General features: G+C 29.3%; 2 protein-coding genes across 2 annotated transcripts; both read left to right on the plus strand.

Moving 5' to 3' along the window:
• The first annotated feature begins 959 nt into the window (after positions 1-959).
• Positions 960-10023, plus strand: LOC145314021 (tryptase beta-2-like). Its single transcript, XM_080153745.1, has 11 exons — positions 960-1089; positions 1882-1965; positions 3502-3554; positions 4000-4046; positions 4379-4497; positions 4816-4944; positions 5346-5526; positions 5741-5790; positions 5904-5928; positions 6288-6369; positions 9754-10023. Exons 1-11 carry the CDS (start codon positions 1015-1017, stop codon positions 9980-9982), a joined length of 1074 nt encoding a protein of 357 aa, XP_080009871.1. The 5' UTR covers positions 960-1014; the 3' UTR covers positions 9983-10023.
• Positions 10024-17065: 7042 nt separating this feature from the next.
• On the plus strand, positions 17066-22743 carry LOC145314022 (serine protease SP24D-like). The gene is made up of 11 exons (XM_080153747.1): positions 17066-17153; positions 17492-17575; positions 17841-17893; positions 18116-18162; positions 20033-20151; positions 20423-20539; positions 20909-21089; positions 21288-21337; positions 21440-21464; positions 21804-21885; positions 22460-22743. The coding sequence occupies exons 1-11, from the start codon at positions 17079-17081 to the stop codon at positions 22698-22700; spliced, it is 1074 nt and encodes a 357-aa protein (XP_080009873.1). The 5' UTR covers positions 17066-17078; the 3' UTR covers positions 22701-22743.
• Positions 22744-23435: the final 692 nt, after the last annotated feature.

Below are 23435 nucleotides of genomic sequence, written 5' to 3' on the forward strand. Positions count from 1 at the left end.
TAAGGGCATCTCTAGACAGGGGGGTCGAATTCAAAGAACTTAAAATTTATTTTTATGGTAGGGTTAGGTAATTAAAATACTTGGTCTATTTATCTTTGGAGGATTATCCTAAACATAAACTTTATGAAAATTAACAGGAGAAGAGAACCCAAAATTTGTAGTAACTTCCGAGATCTCAAGAAACACGACATACAAACAAACATCCTATCTCTTACAGAATGGTTGTTCATTATAGACCCTACAACATTGGTTTAAACTTTATTTTGGTTAATCTGTTTCATACTTAAACAATGTCAATAAGAAAACAACTTTGATTTGTGAGTCTTCTCAACTCTCCAAAGCACCATAACTCGAGACCTGGCCTTTGTGAAGAATTTTGCTAAAAGGATAGTGCTTGTTTTTATTACAAATTAAGACGGTTTTGTATTTTTTTATGTAAAGATCAAACTGTCACAAGCAGCCATTTGGTATCAAAAAGACATATCTGTCAAACATCAAGTATTAAATAATGTCATGTCTCAATGTTTGATGGGTCTGTCTGTTTTATGCCAAATTGGCAAGGATTGTGTTAAGGTGTCTATAGAAAAATATAAGCTCTAAACATTATAGGTTTTATCTCTGGTTTAAATTGTGAGCGATTGTTTTTTTAAACACCCTTTATGGACAAACATACATTCTAAATATATCATCTTACATTTTCAAATTCAAACTTTTTATCACACTTACAGAGGAGCTAGAAAAATCTCGAAATTTCAAAGCATACAATTTCACTATTGTTTCTGTACATTTAACTCAATCAAGTTTATTGAAATAAATTTTTTTTTAAATTTATACATTATATTTATCAAAGTGATGAAATAAGGATGACAACAACCATCATAAGCAAATCTACAAAATGAATTGTTATCCATATATTAATCCAAGAATCTTACATTTAATCATGCTTAGAAGTACACATTATTTTCTCTTTCTATAGATCATTAAGAAGAAACTTTGGTTAGCAGAAATGGAAAAATGGTGAAAATGTATCACATGATAATATCGGTTCTGCTAGTGTCAATATTATTTGCTGGTTTACATGGAGATGAAGTAAGTTCATTTACTAAGTATATTTGTGATTACTTTTATTTAATGAAATCTTCCAATTTTAAACATTTACAAAACAGCCTGCTTTATTGCATCAAGATCCATGACAGATCTATATAGGAAATAAACGTCTATAAATGAGCTCGAGTCTTCCAATGGTAAAGTGTTTAAAACTCATAGTGCTCCAATAATCCTCATTAAACTCTCATTGACCAAAGCCATAAGACCTTTATTCTATTTGTTTATGGAATGAATTAAGTTTTTCACTTCATGTAGATATTTGAATTACATTGAAGTATTTAATCCTTATTTCATAAATAAAAAATATACGTTCATAATAGAGTAAATCTAAGAAAACTCTATTTTAAAAGAATTCGATTGTGGCGACACTTCCTTTGTGTTAAAATATTAAAACTAAAATTTTAATCAGATTAACCCTTTGGTGATGGTAATGTGAAAAAAAATATAATTGAAAAAATCTTTTTAAAATCATTTAAATTAATAAATATTTACTTCTTTCTTTTAGATAGTAATGGTGGGGGAGGAAAATTTATTTATTGATAATAGATAAATAGATATGTACTTATAGAAAACTAGCCAATAGCGATATAGTTATATTGAGCCAACTCTAGTATTCTATAGTAGCAAATTATTTATCTTTTTAAGCTTTAACAAGAATAGCAACTTCAATTGGCAAACTTGTAAATTGAAAACAATTAGCTAATATAAAATATCACAAACAGGTGAAATTATTACTGATATTAAAACAAAAGTGATTAAAATTATTCATATTAGGAATGTGGAAAAGTAAAGACATGTTTAAAACAGCCATGTATTGTTAATGGCACTCAATCCAATGATGGAGAATTCATCTGGATGGTAGTATCTTTTATATATTTATATTTTATATATTTACAAAGAAGTTGTATCAACTTTTTTGCTTTTTATTTAAGATAGCTAGCCGGTCCTTTCAGTAAGTAGTAGATGTAAAATCTTTCATAGAATTCAGATATGCAATCGGTTTTTTTGTAGACCTCTTATTTTTTAAGTAATTTAAGTTTTTAAAAAAAATAATTAAGTCGGTTTTAAGGTACTAAAACGCAACAAAATAAAAGAAGAAAATAGCCAGTATAAACAAAAATAGTAAGATCTTTAATTTGACACCTTACTTTTAAAATTTTGTTGAGTAATTGTTGAAAAAATCTATTTTTTTAACCTCGGTTTAATCAAAACATTAAACCTAAATATTTTCTCATACAGACATAAAAAATATGGGTTCATATATACCATTAGAATGAGAAAAATAATATGAATCCATTGTAAGCAAAATTGAAAAAGTTCTAAAAAATTGTAATAAAAAATAGAAAAAATAAAAAAGTTATTTTAAGAATTGTAACTACTAAACTAGCCAATCACAAATCGCAAAAATTGACGAATCGGGAAGCTTAATCTATAAAATTAACCTATAGAATTGCCAGAAAAAAAGGAGAACGTTCATACAATATATACAATAGATACTACAATAAATATAGTGATATTAAAGAACATGTAAAGAATGAAAAATTATGAACAAATATGCATCAGTCTGTTTATAAACTTCAAAACAATGCAGTTAAAAATACATTATTGTTTCTTGTGTTTAAAAAATATCTGCTACATTGCATTGTCTTTTGTTTAGGTTTTGTTCAGGTTTGGTTCAAGCTAACCCTTTAAAGCCGAAAATTATGATTCTTAAAATAAACTTATTTTTTTTTATTATAGTTTTATAAAACTTTTTCAATTTTGCTTAGAATAGATTCGTAATATATTTCTGATTCTAAAGGTATATATGAACCCATGTTTTTTATGTCTGTTTGAGAAAATATTTAGGTCTAAAGTTTTTATTAAACCGAGGTTAAAAAAATAGATTTTTTCAATAATTACTCAACAGAATTTTAAAAGTAAGGTGTCAAATTAAAGATCTTACTATTTTTGTTCATACTGGCCATTTTCTTCTTTTATTTTGTTGCGTTTTAGTACCTTAAAACCGATTTAATTATTTTTTAAAAAAACTTAAATTACTTAAAAAATAAGAGGTCTACAAAAAAACCGATTGCATATCTGAATTCTATGAAAAATTTTACATCTACTACTTACTGAAAGGACCGGCTAGCTATCTTAAATAAAAAGCAAAAAAGTTGATACAACTTCCTTAAAAGGAATCCCCCTGGACTTAAAAAAAATGTTTGAAATAAATTTACATTATGTAAATTAAAATCATAGATGGAAAAGTTTGACACCTCTAGTTTGTAAATCCAATGAAAATATAACACTCAATTAAGATAATGACATTCATCTAGTTTACAAACTTCTAGTTCAGTATTTTTTATATTTAAATGACCTATCCTTCCCTAATAACTTTCACAATTGAATTAGGTTCAAATACTATTTAACAATTTTCCAAATTGTGGAGGGAGCATTATTTCAAGGTAAGTTTGAATTAATTTAATGAAATGACACAAATCTAATAAAAGCTTAACCAAAATTAACTCTGAACCATTATGAAAACAAGGATGACATCCTTAAGTAGCATAGCACAGAAATATAAATAAAATTCACCTATACTGGGAAAACCTATAAATCCTATAAAACCGGACTTTTTCTGATTTGTAAACAAATGAACATAAGATCGTAAATTTTAAAGATTTTATTTGATTTTAAAAACTGGGAAGCAGACTAGGTGTATGACTATTAGATTATTTGGCGTTATCCTCTTTTTTTCAGTTTTGAAAATGACCGGTTTTATTTACCCCACCCTCTATATATTTGAAAGAGGTTGAGAAAATCATGTTTCCCCATGGCCGTACAGACATGCAGACTAATAAAATAAATAACAGAGAAGCTATGAGAAAAAAAATAACTTTTTTTGTGCAGTAAATGGGTTCTCAGTGCAGCTCACTGTTTTGGTTTATATAATAAAAGTAAGTTCTTTATTATGTTTACTATTTATCCATCGAGAAAAATACAAACACAATAAAAGATTTTTTCTTTAAAAAAAGTGTGAAAAGATGTTTTTCTAAATTTTTTGGGAAGTGTGGTGAGGCTCTGGGCTCTTGAGATAAAAGTCCTAAGACTATAGGCGAAGTGATACAGTATTTACTATCCTAATGTGAATATAAATGATTCACTTTTGTTTCAATAGCACAGCTACCCTATAAATACCTAATTTTCTGTCTATCACTCAGTCATCAGTAGTGTAAAGATCCTTACCTTAGGAAAGCTTTGAATTAAAAAAAAAATAATTATATTTCAGACAACTTGGACTATTTTGCCTTCTTAGTAAGGAGATGGGGTATATCATTTGCTGATGCTGTTAATAACCCAAAGCATAGAATTCAAGTTGAAAAAATTATCATTCATCCGCAATATGATGTAAGTATATGTAAATCACTTTTACTAGCTAAACATTGCTAAAATTCACACTCCCTTTTCATCTCAGTCTATTCCTAATGCTATCGGAGAAATGCTGCTATTTAGGACTGCTGATTTGTTGTACAGATACAAAAACATACAGTACAAAACTCATTAGACCTGCCAGTCTGTCCAATTTATTTAAGTACTACCATAAACGATCCTCACTAACAACTTAATACTTACATTAATTTTATTAATATTCCTAATGGTAGAATTAAAAAATTTTAACAGCCTGTATGAATTGACTTGGTCTGCATTACATACTTTAATATTAAGGGTAATCCCTTCATCATTGCCAATGATGTGGCACTCTTACAAGCAAAGACTGAACTGAGTCTGGATAATGTTAATATTGGAAGAATTTGTTTGCCATTTATTCATATTTCTTTCATCGAAGGTTTAGAGGTAAGTGTTACTCTAATAAAGATCAAGGTAATAAATGTAGACATTCTAGATGATTAAATCCTTTAAATTAACCAACAGGGACACAGCTGTACACTAGTTGTTGAAGTGTTTTTCCTTGGTCAACCAAAGCCAGTTCTTTTGTATTAACTTGGATTGACCCAGGAAACAATACTTTATGTATCTTCTCTTTTGTTAATATCGTACGCTACCATAAATTATACAATTTAGTAGTAACACAACATTGTAGAAAATTAAGGGAATCAGAATATGCTTTCTTCTTGTGTTAGAATCATGTAGGGCACTAAGATACCCTATTTAAGACTACAAATATTTTTAATGGAAAAGCTTAGTGAAATATTAGCTTGGGTGTGTATAATTTACCAGATAATCTTTTAATTCAGATGTTGACAGCTGGATGGGGAAAATATGTACCTGATAAACCTACAGATACAGAACAAAAATTAATGAAGCTTAGATCATCTTATCTTCCTAGTCAAAAGTGTCAACCCAGAGTTTCTCCCCGGAAATGGCATAAATCATTTTTATGTACAACTCCTACCAAATATGCTGGTTGGTGCCATGGTACTAACATGTCAAGTTTTCATAACTTATAACTTTTTATATTTTTTTATATTTACACAAGTTTTGAATTTGATTTGAACTTTCTTTAGATAACCTAAGTAACAAAAGCAGTCAATGTTCAAATTCAGCATTAGGATATAATACAGATATTTTTGGAGTTTTAATAACACCCCCTCTCCCCCAGAATAGGGTCAATATACCTGTATTTGTTTAGGTGACTCTGGAGGACCTGTTTTTCGTCAAGTCAACGGAAGATATGTTCAGGTGAATTTTTTTTAGTTTATTTAATTTAGACCATTTGCACAAAAAATGTATCATTTTTAAAATAATTTTATAATACTAAAATATAGACCATGAAATTTACTTATTAAATTAAGGTTGGTGTAACATCCTATATAACAGGTTATAATGTAATTGCACATCTATCACTTAAAGCCTAATTATTAACTCCCCTTATTTTTTTATTTTATCTTCATTAGACTGAAATTAAAAGTTGAAGGCCGTACTTCCGGGCTTTCTTCCTTAAATGCCTCTTAAGAACTCTAGGTGCATATCTGCTGAACTGCACTGAACCATAAAATGCATAGCATCTACCTGTTGATTTGGATTTTGTAAAGTTGAAATAACTGATCAAACCTTGTCATTCAAATCTGTTGAGTTCACTTAATTTGCATGGATAATATTTTATTTTCAAACATGTCCCAATTCCCTAGTTACTATTTATTTTTAAAATATTGTTGCAATTCCAAACAATACCATAGCAACTTGTGGCCATCCTAATGTTACTGATGTTGCTGTTAGTGTCACTTTTTTTCTTGATTGGATTCAAACAAATACTGGAATGTGAGTATCAAAGTATTCATATTAATTTAATTCAAACAAAATATTAAGGAGCGATTTCCCCCCAAAGTCCCTTCCATTTTATTTTTTTAATAATTAAAAAATAGTCGGGGGTCCGCAGGGGTTTCTTATTATCAAACCTTATTGGAAGCAATAACTCAAGGGTATACTACCCCCTCACCCCCTCCTTATTTTCAACCAACTTTAAATTAGGGAGGTCTTGAGCTTGACATTGAGAGAAACCATAAAAACTTTCGGATCATATGAAGAAAATGAAGTCATTCCTTAAAAGGACAGAAATTTCATTGCAAAAAGGACAGAAATCATCTTCCTTTTTCTCAGATAAGTGAAATATGGACAAAAATCACTCTCCTTTTTCTCACATATCTGAAAAAGAGAATAAAAATCACCTTCCTAAATCTCACTTAATCTTCCTAATCCTAAGAAAATTAACCTAGTTCCTCCAAAATTCTACCTTTTCATAACAAAGTCTACCTTTTCCTTACACATTCTCACTTATTCTCAGATAACCTACCTTATTCTAAGAAATTCTTTCTAAATCTAAGAAAATCTACCTTACTCCACCAAATTCTTCCTTGGTTTCCCAAATTCTTCCTTATTCTAGGAAATTCTACCTTATTCTAAGAAATTCTTCCTTATTCCAAGAAAATCTACCTTATTCCCCCAAATTCTTCCTTATTCTTGGAAATCCTATGTTATTCTAAGAAATTCTTCCTTATTCTAAGAAAAACTTCCTAATTCTCCCAAATTCTTCCTTATTCTAAGAAAATCTACCTTATTCTAACAAATTCTTCCTTATTCTAAGAAAATCTACCTTATTCTAAGAAATTCTACCTTATTCTTCCTAATTCTTTCTTATTCTCTTAAATTCTACCTTTTTCTAAGAAAATCTTCCTTATTCTAAGAAAGTATACCTTATTCTAAGAAATTCTTCCTTATTCTAAGAAATTCTTCCTTATTCTAAGAAATTCTACCTTATTCTAAGAAAATCTACCTTATTCTAAGAAATTCTTCCTTATTCTAAGAAAATCTACCTTATTCTAAGAAATTCTTCCTTATTCTAAGAAATTCTTCCTTTTTCTAAGAAATTCTACCTTATTCTAAGAAAATCTACCTTATTCTAAGAAATTCTTCCTTATTCTAAGAAAATCTTCCTTATTCTAAGAAATTCTTCCTTATTCTAAGAAATTCTTCCTTATTCTAAGAAAATCTACCTTATTCTAAGAAATTCTTCCTTATTTTAAGAAATTCTACCTTATTCTAAGAAAATCTACCTTATTCTAAGAAATTCTTCCTTATTCTTAGAAAATCTACCTTATTCTAAGAAATTCTTCCTTATTCTAAGAAAATCTACCTTGTTCTAAGAAAATCTACCTTCTTCTAAGAAATTCTTTCTTATTCTAAGAAATTCTACCTTATTCTAAGAAAATCTACCTTGTTCTAAGAAATTCTACCTTATTCTAAGAAAATATATAGGGGTCCCAAACTCAAAAACAAAGTTTCAGCGCGATCCGACCACCCGTTCTCAAGATACAGTGACCTGGTGTCCTTGGCACTGATGTTGAGATTTGGGAAATGGTTCGAATCCTTAATAAAATATTTTGGCACTTAGTCAAAATTTTGAAGAAAAAATACCCAGGTGGACAAATAATTTTGATCAAAGTGTCAAAATATTTTTGGACTTTAACCAAATTTACTAAGGATTCGAACCATTTCCCAAATCTTGCTGTAGGTACCAAGAACACCAGGTCACTGTATCTCAAGAACAGGTGGTCCGATCGCGCTGAAACTTTGTTTTTGACTTTGGGACCCCTATATATTGCAAGAATTTGGGAGAATTAGGTAGATTTTCTTAGAATAAGGAAGAATTTTTTAGAATAAGGTAGATTTTCTAAGAATAAGGAAGAATTTCTTAGAATAAGGTAGATTTTCTTAGAATAAGGTAGAATTTCTTAAAATAAGGAAGAATTTCTTAGAATAAGGTAGATTTTCTTAGAATAAGGAAGAATTTCTTAGAATAAGGAAGAATTTCTTAGAATAAGGAAGATTTTCTTAGAATAAGGAAGAATTTCTTAGAATAAGGTAGATTTTCTTAGAATAAGAAAGAATTTCTTAGAATAAGGTAGATTTTCTTAGAATAAGGTAGAATTTCTTAGAATAAGGAAGAATTTCTTAGAATAAGGAAGAATTTCTTAGAATAAGGTAGATTTTCTTAGAATAAGGAAGAATTTGGGGGAATAAGGTAGATTTTCTTAGAATAAGGAAGAATTTGGGAGAATTAGGTAGATTTTCTTAGAATAAGGAAGAATTTGGGAGAATTAGGTAGATTTTTCTAGAATAAGAAAGAATTTCTTAGAATAAGGTAGATTTTTTTAGAATAAGGTAGAATTTCTTAGAATAAGGAAGAATTTCTTAGAATAAGGTAGAATTTCTTAGAATAAGGAAGAATTTCTTAGAATAAGGTAGATTTTCTTAGAATAAGGAAGAATTTAGGAGAATTAGGTAGATTTTCCTAGAATAAGGAAGAATTTTTTAGAATAAGGTAGATTTTCTTAGAATAAGGTAGAATTTCTTAGAATAAGGAAGAATTTCTTAGAATAAGGTAGATTTTCTTAGAATAAGGTAGAATTTCTTAGAACAAGGTAGATTTTCTTAGAATAAGGTAGAATTTCTTAGAATAAGGAAGAATTTCTTAGAAGAAGGTAGATTTTCTTAGAACAAGGAAGAATTTCTTAGAATAAGAAAGAATATGGGAGAATAAGGTAGATTTTCTTAGAATAAGGAAGAATTTTTTAGAATAAAGTAGATTTTCTTGGAATAAGGTAGAATTTCTTAGAACAAGGAAGAATTTGAGGGAATAAGGTAGATTTTCTTAGAATAAGAAAGAATTTGGGGGAATAAGGTAGGTTTTCTTGGAATAAGTAAGAATTTCTTAAAATAAGGTAAATTATCTGAGAATAAGGGAGAATTTGTGTAATTAAGGTAGAATTTCTGAGAATAAGGAAGAATTTGGTAAAATAAGGTAGATTGATTGAACATGGTTGTAATAGTGAGGAAAAGGAAGAATTTCTAAGAACTAGGAAGAATTTGTAAGATGGTGGACAGAGGTCACCTTCCTTTAGTGAGAATTTGTAAGATAGTGGACAGAAATCACCTTCCTTACTGAGAATTTGTAAGAAAAAGGAAAGGAAATAGCCTTCCTATACCCAAGGAAGGGAATTTCTGTCCTTTTTAGGAATGACTTCATTTCCTTCATATGATCCAAACTTTCTAATGTACAGGGTGGAAAAAATATTTCTCTCTTTTACTCTAACTATAGGATTTGTTTAGTGGTCTTATGATGCTATATAACTTGTTTCTGTTTAGTAATTTTGATTACAAAGATAAGTTGAAAACTCCTCCATATCAGAATACACCTAAAACTACAACAAAAAGCACCTCTACAATAACTCCTAAAAGTACAAAATCAACCACAAGTTCTGAAATAATGACAACAAAGCCTGGAAACAAGAAAAATTCATCATCAGCTCTCCAATTTTTATCCAAATTTAAAATTTTCATCATAGTCTTTATGTCTGTTAGATTTTGGAACTAATAAACGTGATATAGGTTTGTTTCAATAAAAACAATAGAAAATTTTATGTATTCTATGTATTTTTATAATCATTGTATCCTTAATATTAACCCTTAATGGTCGGGGGGAGGGGGGACGTTGATCGCCCCCCCATCTGGTTTTTTCTATCTCATTTTCAGTGTGTGAAAGATAAAGATTCCAAACTGCGTAACTTTTTAAGTATGGGTATGACACATAACTGAGAGTTGGAATTTTATGAATATCTCCATCCTGGCGGGCACTGGATGCCAGCAAACCTGGCAGGGTCGTCCAGATAAAGAGCAAATTTTTTTTGGACTTAAACAAGGCATTTTATCTTACCAAAATACTAAAATATCGATCTCTAGTATTACATCAACATATTAAATACAGGTGTTCAAGTCAATTTCAGGTTCCAGGTATGATCCTGCAGGCCCTGATCCCCCAGGTCTCCAGAAATCTTCAAAAGGCTCCTGCGGCAGCAATTTTTGACTTAGAGACTTCAAATTCTAAACTTAAGCTTTTCTTACATGTCTACATAACGTATTGAAATTTCATAAAGATCCGCCGCCGTATAAAGATCTGCTAAGTACAGCTGCGGCAGCTGAAATTTATATTTTGATATTTATAATATAAAATTTACATAAAAATAAACATTTTCTGCAAAAAAAAATTTCTTCTAACTTCAAAAATAAAAAAATTACAGCCGTTTGAAATTTTTAAGTAAAAAAGGACCTAAAAACAAACGTTAAAGTGGCTGTGAATTTGCAAATAACATTATATATATAGGTAGATAACTGACAATTGAAGATAAATCTTTAAAAATATTGCCTAAAAAAATAACAAATATTTATTTAGATGAAAAAGAATTTTCAAATTTTCTAAACATAACGATCCTGCACTTATCATTATTATGAAAACTGAATAATAAATGCATTAAATACGAACAATTACAGTCATTTATAGGGAATTGTATTCAAAATAGATAAAGCATTGTGTATTTTTTAAAATGTCATTTAAAAGTAACACAACATGATTATCATTTTAATGATAAAAAATGCAAAAAAGAAAAATAGTCGAAGTTCGAAAAATAAATGTTTTTTACCGGCACGACATTTTATTACCTCTCTCTCTCTCTCTCTATCTATCTATCTATCTGTCTCTCTCTCTCTCTCTCTCTCTCTCTCTCTCTCTCTCTCCCTCATTCTCTCTTTCTCTCTCTCTCTCTCTCTCTCTCTCTCTCATTCTCTCTTTCTCTCTCTCTCTCTCTCTCGCATTCTCTCTTTCTCTCTCTCTCTCTCTCTCTCTCTCTCTCTCTCTCTCTCTCTCTCTCTCGCATTCTCTCTTTCTCTCTCTCGCATTCTCTCTTTCTCTCTCTCTTTCTCTCTCTCTCTCTCTCTAAATATAGTATACAAAAGAGGTAATATTTTCTACCTGATGGTAGAAGTTGGTGATCATAACTATTTCGGATATCTTTCTTTGAAGTGGATAATTCTGGATTATCTATTCCAAAACTTATTAGCGATAAGGTGTTTATACAAGTGCACCAATGTTTTTTTTATAAAATTGTTAAAAAATGACATATGTTTGGTTTTCCTTTGCAATTAAGCTTTTTTTTAGGTACAGGGAAGGTTTTTAACTATTTTGGGAGAGCGTATCTCCACCCTCCCACTTAAAAATCCCCCCCCAAATTTTATTTCTGAATATTTCTTATTAAAACTTAAATTAAAAAGTAGAAGGGCGGTTGACTTATCCCGCTCCCACCTTAAGAACACCTAGAGGCTTCTTGGGGGCGTTCATTGCCCCTAGTCTTTCTTAAAATAAAAGCTATGTCATGCATTTTTTTTCAATTAGGTGTTTGATCACGAATTTCATATGGTAAAAATATTTTTCTTATTTAATTGTTAGCCTAATAAGATAAAAGTTATGCTTGAAAATTGTTTTAATAGCTATTATTATATGTTGCATTTTTAGATAAACTTGAGAATTGTGAACCGAATTTGCGTATAATTTGCGTCATTTCTATTTTCAGATATTTATTACCCGTCATCTTTATACCTAACTCTACCTAGGGGAATGGGCGTGGGCAGAATGAGTGTGTGTGGGTGTGTGCGTTTGAGTGTGTGTGGGTGTGTGTGTATTTACCTGGGGTGAGTGGGCGTTATAGGTAGGAGTGTGTGTGGGTGTGTGCGTGTGTGTGTATTTACGTGGTAGGAGTGGGCGTTATAGGTAGGCGTTATAGGTAGTGTGTGTGGGTGTGTGCGTGTGTGTGTGTGTGTGTAGATACGTTTGGGGAGTGGGCATTTTAGGCAGAATAAGTGTGTGTGGGTGTGTGCGTGTGTGTGTGTGTGAATGTTAGGCTACGTAGTGTGTGTGTGTGTGTAGATAATTGGGGTGTGTCAATGTGTGTGTGTGGATTATTACTAATCTTTCATTGACTTGCTAATGCTAATGTCGTATGGGTGAGTTGCACCTGGACTGAACAGTCAACTTGTCAACTCAGGGCCAGACTCTTGGTCCTTCACCTCATACCCATGGTACAGTACATTACAGACAACCAACTCTCTGTGATGCACGACCTTTGTCTGAGAAGTCCTAACTGTGCATGGTAATGAGTTGCGCCTGTTTTGGGCCAAGGCATTCCCCCCACTCTAACTATTTACGTCGCGCATCTGACATAGTAGCAGTGGGAACCATTTTTAACGTCTTTAGTTATGACGCGGTGTCGGACCGAGATTCGAACCTAACACCTTCCCAACGACAAGCGGATGCGCTACGTGTTGAGCCACGGTCGCGGGTTAACTTAAAAAAAAGAATATTAATTTTTATGGAAATATTTTAGTAAAATGACTGAATCTTTTGCTAAAAGTGTGTAGCAAATATATTATACTTTCACTTTTTAAACAATTTAATTCTTAAATATTATTCCTTATAGAGATTTAATCAATTTTTCTTTTGTCTTCATAACAACTCAAACATGCCGAAATTTTGTTAATGATTTTATAAAATAAACCAAACTTTTTCATTACATTTTAAGGAAAGTTTGAAGACAAATATTAATAGAGGTTTATTACAAAATTATTTCCTAAGTATTGATTTTTTTGTTTTTTTCTGCAAGTGAAGAAATGGCTTTTTTTCTTATAGTTTAATTATTGCTCAAATTTTAACGTTAACTTCGTGTGGAATTGATTTTGGCATTTTAATCAAATTTTTTTCTAACTTCTTGGAGCTTTTAAGAAATTATTGTATGAAAATTACTTAATAAATAAGGAAAGGTAAATAAAAATGAATTCTGAAAAAACTAATTCGTGATCTCTTTAAATAAAGGGGTGAAGGAAGCGAAAATTGACTTTGACTTACTTAAGGTCGGAAATTTATTATCAAACAGGGGACTCTAATATGAACTGAGATAATAGGGGGGGGGGGGGCATTGAACTGATTCAGTTGCAGCAAGGGGCCCCAATGCTAAGGGTTAAATAACTGGATCAATTGATTTAAGAGTTTGGTGAGTCAGGTTTCTGAAACACAAGTTACATCAATGATCAATAATTTCTCAATAGAATTATAAGAGAAGAACTGGTGTGAACCCCTTTTTCGTAAATCTGACAAAGGAACTCCTCCAGCTGACAAAACACCTTAAAATTTTTTAAGTATATAATTTCTAGAAATCTAACTTTATATTCAGGAATTCAACAATCCATAGCTAACTTATTAAAGGATTTGTAATATGCTTTACACATACTAGAAAAATAAATTCTTACACGATATAATTTACGTGAGAAAAGCTTTATCTTAAACTGTTTTTAAACTATTTTTGAATGGGGGGTCAAAAATATACTAGGACACCTATAGAATCAGACTGCAGAGCCCAAATTTGAATTAAGTCCCCAATAAACTTTTTTTGGGGGATTTAAAAATTAATTTTTACTGTTGCTCTGGTCATTTTTACCAGATCAAAAGGTCTTTTTTTACTTCGTGTAATATTGTAACTTAGTGAACAATTTTATATAATTCACTTTATACTGATACAATAAAAAAAACATTACTCTGTTCAATGGAAATAATTTTTTTTCTTAAACAATTAATTTTATTAAAAAATCTGACATAATACAATAAAAACATAATGCTGAATTTAAACCAATTAGAAATTAGAATTTCCGAAAGAGTGTTTTCACAAAGTGACTTATTTCAAATGTAGTTAAATAATTTTATTTAATAAAAATGAAAAGAATGAAAACTCTACTCATAAAAGATACATACTTTTTAGAAATATTTTTAAAAATATGTTTGAATAATCTTATTTTATATCATATTTGTATATGTGACAAAAATAAATTTGTTGTATTGCATAAACATTTGTTGTCATCTTAAGATAGCCTGATATCTAGTTGCCGAAAGTGTACGCAGTTTCCTGGGTGTTTCCTCATCCTAGCTCAATATTTACTACTAGCTAAAAAAGCTTCAAACTTCAAAAAAAAAAATCAAAATTTAAAAAATTCAAATTTATAATGTATATTGTATAAATCGTTTACACATTCAAATTTTGATTTTTTTAAGGGAAGTTTGAAGATTTGTAGCTAGTAGTAAATATTGAGCGAGGATGAGGAAACACCCAGGAAACTGCGTACACTTTCGGCAACTAGATATCAGGCTATCCATCTTAATTTATTTAACCCTTTACAGCCAATTTTTATGTGTTTTAATGTATAATAGACATGAAACATTTTTATGTTAATTCATTGATATATTGTAAAGAATTAATTTTTAATTAGTATTGATAGATAAAATCAAAAGACCTAACTTTACTGTATACTAGCATACAATATTTACGAAGCAAGACACTCTAAAAGCTGAGTATTTTACCTACAAAGGGAAGAAACATCACGATTCAGTAAAAATTATTTAATCCATAGTAAAAAATAAACTTTAAAATCCTAATAAAATTTGATGTGGGCAATTGTTCTCATTTTTGGCTTTGCAGTATGATTCTACAGATGTCAAAGTATATTTTTAATATACCTTTTAAAAATAGTTTAAAAACAGTTTAAGAAATACGACTATTTACAGCTGACTCTTTATATGAACAAAATGAAAAAGAATATGCCATTTCTTCTTACCCATATGTGTACAGTGTATACACAGTACAACTCTAGGTCCTGTTGAAAACGTAACGAACGTACTGTTGTATTGCTATTTGTTGTTATTTTATTTTTATATAATTTATTTCGAGGTAAACATGAAACAAACTATGAATTTATGTATTTTAAATGTTTTTAATAGATATGAATTACGAATTAAAGAATATAAATCATGTATATTTGAAGTCCAAGATGTTATTTTTTTGTTTTAATAGAAACTCAAGAAAAAACTATGATTTTATTAATTTAAATTCATAAAGGGATTTTTATTATTTTATAACAATTACAATAGATACAGCATATTTATTATTAATGCACAGATAAAACATAGATGTGAAACAACAATATGAAGGCAGTACTTCATGTGATGGACTTGATTTGAGTAAAAGTTGAAAGAACAGCTCTAAATAACTCTAATGTGTAAAACTAGAAAATTTCAGTTTAATTTAACCAATGACAAGTTATTAAAGTTCTGCCATCCTCCTGCAGAATTTCACATTAGACATTATTTCTCTAGAGTAATCACTCTACTAATTTCTCAAAAAAAATATATTTTTAGTAGTGAATCAACAAATTCACTTTGTCTGTCCTTCCATCCATCAGTCCATAACACTATGGGGAAAGGGTGATTTTCTCAACAACTTAATTTATACACCGCTGAAATTTTTATTGAAGATTTCTATGACATATGCAATTTAATATATACCTATATTGTTTTGTCTGTCTCTCTATCGGTCATGCTTCAAAAGATTAAAACCTTTTGGTTTTAAGTTTTCATGATTTTTTTAGAGTTTTTCTTTGGTTGAACTGATCATCTGAGGTTACATTTCATTAGTTTCACTTTTCATATGATTTTACACTTACAAACATAAAATTAAACTGACTTATTTAGCAAATGAGCTCGTATTGAGCCACGGTCCACTGGTAATGTAATCTGTTACAGACAACCTAACCTTCTGCTGATAATACCCTTTTGATTTTGATTCTAGAGAACATAATTTAATTTCTATCACATGAGGTGTGGAAAACTTGAAAAATTTTCATATACCTTAAATGTCATTTCATAATGCCTATAACTTTTTTAATTTATTGAAGTTGGAGGCTTTTAATTTTGTGTATTAAGTCTACTTTACACAGTCTTTTAGCAGTTATAGCGGTGTATTTCCTGCAGGGTTCCTTTAATCTGTTTTAATATTTACTTATTTCTCAAATGACTAAAGTAATAGACTAACAAAACAAATTACAAATCTTTTACTTTTAACAGTTAAAAATACTTACCTAATTTTTAAAGCCACTGGAAGCCTCAACAAATAAATTTAAAAATCAGCCACTAAAAGCTGAGGTCAGCTACTTCTAGCCTTTCTTTTCTCAGCCTCATTGATGACTATTTCGACATCTAGAACATTTTATGTTACTTGAATTCCTTCAGCACTTCACTGATTATTGATGTTGTCATCTGTGTGTAGCCATTTTTTATCCATTTCATTATTGATGTCTTGTTAATGTTGTTTTAATATATTTTTATATCTTGTAGTTTTTTAGATTTGTAGAGAAACTCAAAGAACTAAAGAACATCCTACTTCTTGTAATAATATTTTTTTTTATGACTAATTGTTTTAAAATGTAAAATGAACATTTACACATATAGAGTAGCTGAAAACTAACAAAAATTCATGGCATTCAATTTCACTATTGTTTTTTTATAGGTTCTAACATTTAATTCAATTACATGTTAAAATAATATTATTGATATTGAGTCAATACACGTTTAGTGATTGTATAAGAAAAAAGATGACAATTTATATTTGTTAACAGTAAATATCAAAATATCACAAATATTTGTCATCCGACTTTTAATCTAAGAATCTTACATACCAATAAAGTAGCTTAGCGTTTAAAACATTGTTTGCTCTTTTAAATAATTAAATGATAAATATTTTGCAGTTTTTGAAGATGGAAAAATGATGAAAATGTATCATACTATATTATTGGTTCTGCTACTATCAGTACTATTTTTGGGTTCGCTTGAAGATGAAGTAAGTTCAAATTATGTATCAGCAGAATATTAATCTTTTTAAGCTTTCACAAGAATAACATCATTAATTGGCAAAATTAATAAATTTAAAACAATTTTTTTTATAAAATTCTAATGATAAAGTGTCAGGATCTTTGTTTGTCTGTCTGTACTGAGTGATCTTGCTAACTGCTGATCTAATATGGTTCTCCTTTACATGGTATCTTCTTTTAGGTCCTTGGAAGGTTTTTAACAACTTTGGGGAAATAACTCACACCTCCAAAATGATTTCATCTTTTTTTAAAAACTAAAATAAAAAATTGAGTTATCAAATTCAGGACTTTTAGTATTTTATGTTAGGAATGTGGAAAAGTTAAATCATCTTTAAAGCAGCCATGTATTGTTAATGGCACTCAATCCAATGATGGAGAATTCATCTGGATGGTAGTATCTTTTATATATTTATATTTTATATATTTACAAATTTAAAAGGAATCCCCCTGGACTTAAAAAAAATGTTTTAAATAAATTTACATTATGTAAATTAAAATTATAGATGGAAAAGTTTGACACCTTTAGTTTGTAAATCCAATGAAAATATAACAATCAATTAAGACAATGAAAACTATCTAGTTTACAAACTTCTAGTTCAGTATTATTTATATTTCAATGACCTTTCCTTCCCTAATAACTTTCACAATTGAATTAGGTCCAAATACTATTTAACAATTTGCCGAGTTGTGGAGGGAGCATTATTTCAAGGTAAGTTTAAATAAATTTAATAAATAAAAGGTTAACATAAACATAATAAAAGCTGAACCATAATGAAACCAAGGATGACTGCATCCTTAAGTAGCATAGAACAGAAATATATATATAGAATTTAACTTTATTTATTTCATATAGGTTGAGAAAATAATGTTTCCTCATTGATTAAGAGACAGGCAGTATGTATGAGAATAATGAAAACTTTTCTATTTGCAGTAAATGGGTTCTCAGTGCGGCTCACTGTTTTCATGATTATGATAAAAGTAAGATCATTATCATGCTTACTATTTTTCCATTGAGAAAAATACAAAGACACTCTATACCATTTATAGCAGCAAAGCTACTCTATAATTTGAAATGTCTGTCTGTATAATGTATGTCTGAAACGTTTTAGGGGAAATGTGATTTACTCGGCTCTTATTCAAGATAGACAGCTGGAATTTTTAGTGAATATTACCATGACATATGCCCATCTAATCTGTACATTGTTTTGTCTATCTGTCTGTTGTTTGGGATGCTAGATTGATTCCCAGATTTTCAAGTTTCAAGTTTCAAGATACAGGGCTGAAATTTTCAGAGAATAATTAATTTTATATTCTACATATTTTCCCTATGTTCCCTATGTTAAGATTTATTGTTTTCTCGGTTCCTATTTAGTATTGTCAGCTGAAATTATCAGGGATTGAATATGCTCATGTTTTACATATTTCCCATTAAAGGGACTGTGAACGTAAATTTTTCTCATCTTAATATCATATCTTAACATTATCTCATTCATAATATCTCACAGATAGAGCAAAACGCGCTTTTGTTTGCTTAAAAAACGGCTTTTTCCGACGATTTTTATAAGGTAAAGGGAAAGGAAGAAATTTTCCGTATTATATAAAATGTGCATTAAATTGCTTTTTTCTCCCATTATAGCTAAAATTAAACTTTTTCACATAGTTCTGGATTTTTCCTAACGGTTAAGCTGACTTTTAACATAATCCTTGCTTTAAACCAATGTATAGTTACTTAGAAATTGATAAAATAAGCAATATTTTTTATTGAAAACCAAATACAATAACAAAGCTAGAAACAGGTTATTTTATTAGTATCCAATTAACTTTAGATGGCCCATCTCTCGCCCACCTTTAACTACAAATTTGTAAATAATAAAGACGCAATATTTCTTTATATGTTATAAACAGTCTGATAAAAGTGTAAACTAATTCTCAAAAGTGGGTTATTTATTGTCCAACACAATAAAAAGGGATATTCTTATTTTAAATAACCTATGAGATTCAACCCTTTGTAGACAGTGAGGTATTTTTTTTTGTCAATAATACAAATTTAAAATAGGTCTTTATTACCTAATTACTACGTTATAAAAAATTTTATTGGCAATTTTATATCATAAAATAAATCCTTAACAGTAAGTAAATTGTTTCAACTATATATGACAAGTTAAATATCCCTACAAACATTATAAGAAGCAAAAACGTTCAGATTTTCCCGGTTTTTTCTTTTTCCCTTCCAAAATACCTTAAAATCAAGGCTTTATTTCTGGATATTTTTGTTAATAGGACGTTTTCGGTTGATCAGTGTAGTGAAATGAGCATAGAAAATGTTAAGATTTGATAATCAGATGAGAAATATTTACGTTCACACTCGCTTTAAGTTTCATTAAGATTTTCTATTAATTGTGGTGCTAGAACGATTCCTAGATTTTAAAATTTTCATGATTATAAGGTTTCGTGATTTTAAAGGTTTGATGATTTCTCTATTTTACCAAGATTAATGTTAAATGTATAACACAACTTTTTAGTAATTTTTTCATGTTATCCATTCATAATTTTTAAGCTTTGCTACTTATGGTTGTTGCCATCCTTGTTTCTTTAGAAAAAGTGTGAATATATGTTATTTTTTTTATTTTTGGGGTGGAAGACCATTTAACCACATGGGGTAAAATCCCTAGACTATAGTGGAAGTGATACAGTATTTATTATCCTATTATAAATTTAATTAATTCAGTTTATTTCATTAGCACAGCTACCCTATAAATAATACATACTTCCATCTATAACTCAGTGATCAGTAGTGGAAAGACCCTTGATTTAGTATATCTCCGCATTAAAAAAAAATTTTTTTTAGGCAACTTGGACTCTTATGCCTTATTAATAATGCGATGGGGTATATCATTTGCTGATGCTGTTGATGACCCAAAGCATAGAATTCAAGTTGAAAAAATTATAATTCATCCGCAATATGATGTAAGAATATGTAATTTATTTTTACTAGCTAATCATTGCTAAAATTCACACTCTCTTTTCATCTCAGTCTATCCCTAATGCTATCGAAGAAATGCTGCTATTTAGGACTGCTGATTTGTTGTACATATACCACTATTCAAAAACATACAGTGCAAAATTCAATAGACCTGCCAGACTGTCCAATTTATTTAAGTACTACCATAAATGATCCTCACTAACAAATTATTACTTACATTAATTTTGTTAATATTCCTACTGGTTGGATTAAAAGTTGTTTACCAATGATGTGGCACTCTTACAAGCAAAGACTGAACTGAGTCTGGATAATGTTAATATTGGAAGAATTTGTTTGCCATTTATTCATATTTCATTCATCCAAGGTTTAGAGGTAAGTTTTACTCCAATAAAGATCAAGGTAATAAATGTAGACATTCTAGATGATTAAATCCTTTAAATGGACTAACAGGGACTAGTTGCTTTCCTATTTTATTCCCTTGGCCAATATAAGCCAATTCTGCTGAATGAACTTTGATTAACCCAGGAATAAATACTTTTATATGTAGTTCTCATTTGATAATATCTTACGCTATAATAACATTGTAGAAAAGTATGGGAATCAGAATATGCTTTCTTCTTGTGTTAGAATCATTTAGGGCACTAAGATACCCTGTTTAAGACTGCAAATATTTTAAATGGAAAAGCTTAGTGAAATATTAACTTGGGTGTGTATAATTTACCAGATAATCTTTTAATTTAGGTGTTGTCAGCTGGATGGGGAAAATATGTACCTGATAAACCTACAGATACAGAACAAAATTTAATGAAGCTTAGATCAACTTATCTTCCTAATCAAAAGTGTCAACCCAGACTTTCTCCCCGGATATGGCATAAATCATTTTTATGTACAATTCCTCCTAAATATGCTGGTTGGTGCAATGGTACTAACATGTCAAGTTTTATAACTTTCTCTAGAATCTAAATAATTTTTGAATTTTATTTGAACTGTCTTGTGGTAACCTAAGTAACAAAAACAGTCAATATTCAAATTCAGCATTAGGATATAATACAGATATTTTTGGACTTTTAATAACACCCCCTCTCCCCCAGAATAAGTCAATATACCTGTATTTGTTTAGGTGACTCTGGAGGACCTGTTTTTCGTCAAGTCAATGGAAGATATGTTCAGGTGAAATTTTTTTAGTTTATTTAATTCAGACTATTTGCTCAAAAAATGTATCATTTTTATAATACTAAAATATTGACCATGAAATTTACTTATTAAATTAAGGTTGGTGTAACATCCTTTATAACAGGTTATAATGTAATTGCTACTCTGTCTCCCCCTGTCTTTTTTATTTTATCTTCATCAGACTGAAATTAAAAGTTGAAGGTCGTTCTTCCCGGCTTTCTTCCTTAAATGCCTCTTAAGAGCTCTAGGTGCATATCTGCTGAACTGCACCGAACCATAAAATGCAGAGCATCTACCTGTTGATTTGGGTTTTGAGAAGTTGAAATAACTGATCAAATCTTGTCATTCAAATCTGTTGAGTTCACTTAATTTGCATGGATAATATTTTATTTTCAAGCATGTACCAATTCCCTAGTTACTATTTATTTTAAAAATATTGTTGCAATTCCAAACAATACCATAGCAACTTGTGGCCATCCTAATGTTACTGATGTTGCTGTTAGTGTAACCTTTTTTCTTGATTGGATTCAAACAAATACTGGAATGTGAGTATCAAAGTATTTGTAACACTTTAATTCAAACTAAATATTAAGGAGCGATTTCCCCTGAAAGTCTCTACCCTTCAATTTTATGAATAAATAAAAATTGTCAAGGGTTAATAAAAGTGTTTAAAAATGAATCAAAGTAAAAATTTATTAAAATATTTGTTTTTTGTCTTTAATCAGTTACAAATAATATGAAAAAATTTTAAGATTTTAATTTTAGGAAGTAATTAAAAATATTTTTTTAATCTCCCTACTTTTGAATTGTTTAGTAAAAATTCTGTTGTTTGTTTTGAAAAATTGTCTGCTAATTTCTTATTTAATAGTGAGGTTTAGTGATGAGATTTTGTGAATTTAAACCCTTATCTACTTTACTATAAACCCTTTTTGATAACAGTTGAAGCTTTCATAACATTCAAAACTTTTAAAGGTTTCGTGATGAGGTTGCATGATTTTAATAGAATTGTTGTTCAGACAGACCTTCCCTGACTGGGTGGAAAAAATATTTCTCTCTTTTACTCTCACTATAGGATTTGTTTAATGGTCTTATGATGCTATATAATTTGTTTCTGTTTAGTAATTTTGATTACAAAGATAAGTTGAAAACTCCTCCATATCAGAATACACCTAAAACTACAACAAAAAGCACCTCAACAATAACTCCTAAAAGTACAAAATCAACCACAAGTTCTGAAATAATGACAACTAAGAAACCTGGTGACAAAAAAAGTTCTTCACCAGCTATCCAATCTATATCTAAAATTAAAATGTTTATCATATTTTTTATATCTATTATATTTTGGGTTCACTTGATTTAGATGTGTAAAAAAACAATAAAAGGAATATATATAGGTGTTTTAAGATAGTTTTTTAATTTTTACATTCTTAATCATTATGGCAACAACATGGTCAACTGATTTTAATTATTTGGTGAGGCAATTTTATAAACATTAAATTAACACTGTATTAAAAATCATTAATTTTGTGTTTTGAAAGATAAATCATGTAAATAATAAATATTCTTCAATTTTGTGATACAAAAGAAATTATTTTAAAAAGATAACATTATGGAGGCAAATCAAATAATACTGTTCTTATATTTTGAAATCCAATATTTTGGGATGATTTACTTGTTTTCAATTTATTTAGAGCAGTTTATAAAAAAGAAAATTTGAAAACATTACATATAAATTAGAACTAGTGTTCTATATTGTCTTTAAGAGTTGGGGGGATATTTTCAAATATATAAAATCTTTGTATTTGAGGCGAAGCAATTGTTATTCTAACAAGGATGACAACATCCATAAGTAGCGAAGCTCAAAAATTATGAATGGATATCGGAAAAAAATGCTATAAAGCAGTTTCATACAATAAACATTAATGTTGATAAAATAGGGAAATAAGGAAACCTTAAAAATCACGCAACCTTAAAAACCACGAAAATTTTAAAATCTAGGAATCGATCTAGCATCGCAATTTATAGACAAATCTTAATGAAACTTGATAAAAAATATGTAGAATATGAGCATATTCAATTCCTGATAATTTCAGCC

This window comes from Acartia tonsa, chromosome 3 (assembly GCF_053477335.1).
Source record: "Acartia tonsa isolate MP-2025a chromosome 3, ASM5347733v1, whole genome shotgun sequence".
Taxonomy (NCBI): domain Eukaryota; kingdom Metazoa; phylum Arthropoda; class Copepoda; order Calanoida; family Acartiidae; genus Acartia; species Acartia tonsa.

Coding starts and splice junctions, on each gene's coding strand:
- LOC145314021 (XM_080153745.1), top strand. CDS start 1,015: ATGGTGAAAATGTATCACATGATAATATCGGTTCTGCTAGTGTCAATA. Junction 1,090..1,881: donor CTGGTTTACATGGAGATGAA/GTAAGTTCATTT, acceptor TATTCATATTAG/GAATGTGGAAAAGTAAAGAC. Junction 5,527..5,740: donor ATATGCTGGTTGGTGCCATG/GTACTAACATGT, acceptor GTATTTGTTTAG/GTGACTCTGGAGGACCTGTT.
- LOC145314022 (XM_080153747.1), top strand. CDS start 17,079: ATGATGAAAATGTATCATACTATATTATTGGTTCTGCTACTATCAGTA. Junction 17,894..18,115: donor GGAGGGAGCATTATTTCAAG/GTAAGTTTAAAT, acceptor TTCTATTTGCAG/TAAATGGGTTCTCAGTGCGG. Junction 20,540..20,908: donor CATTCATCCAAGGTTTAGAG/GTAAGTTTTACT, acceptor CTTTTAATTTAG/GTGTTGTCAGCTGGATGGGG.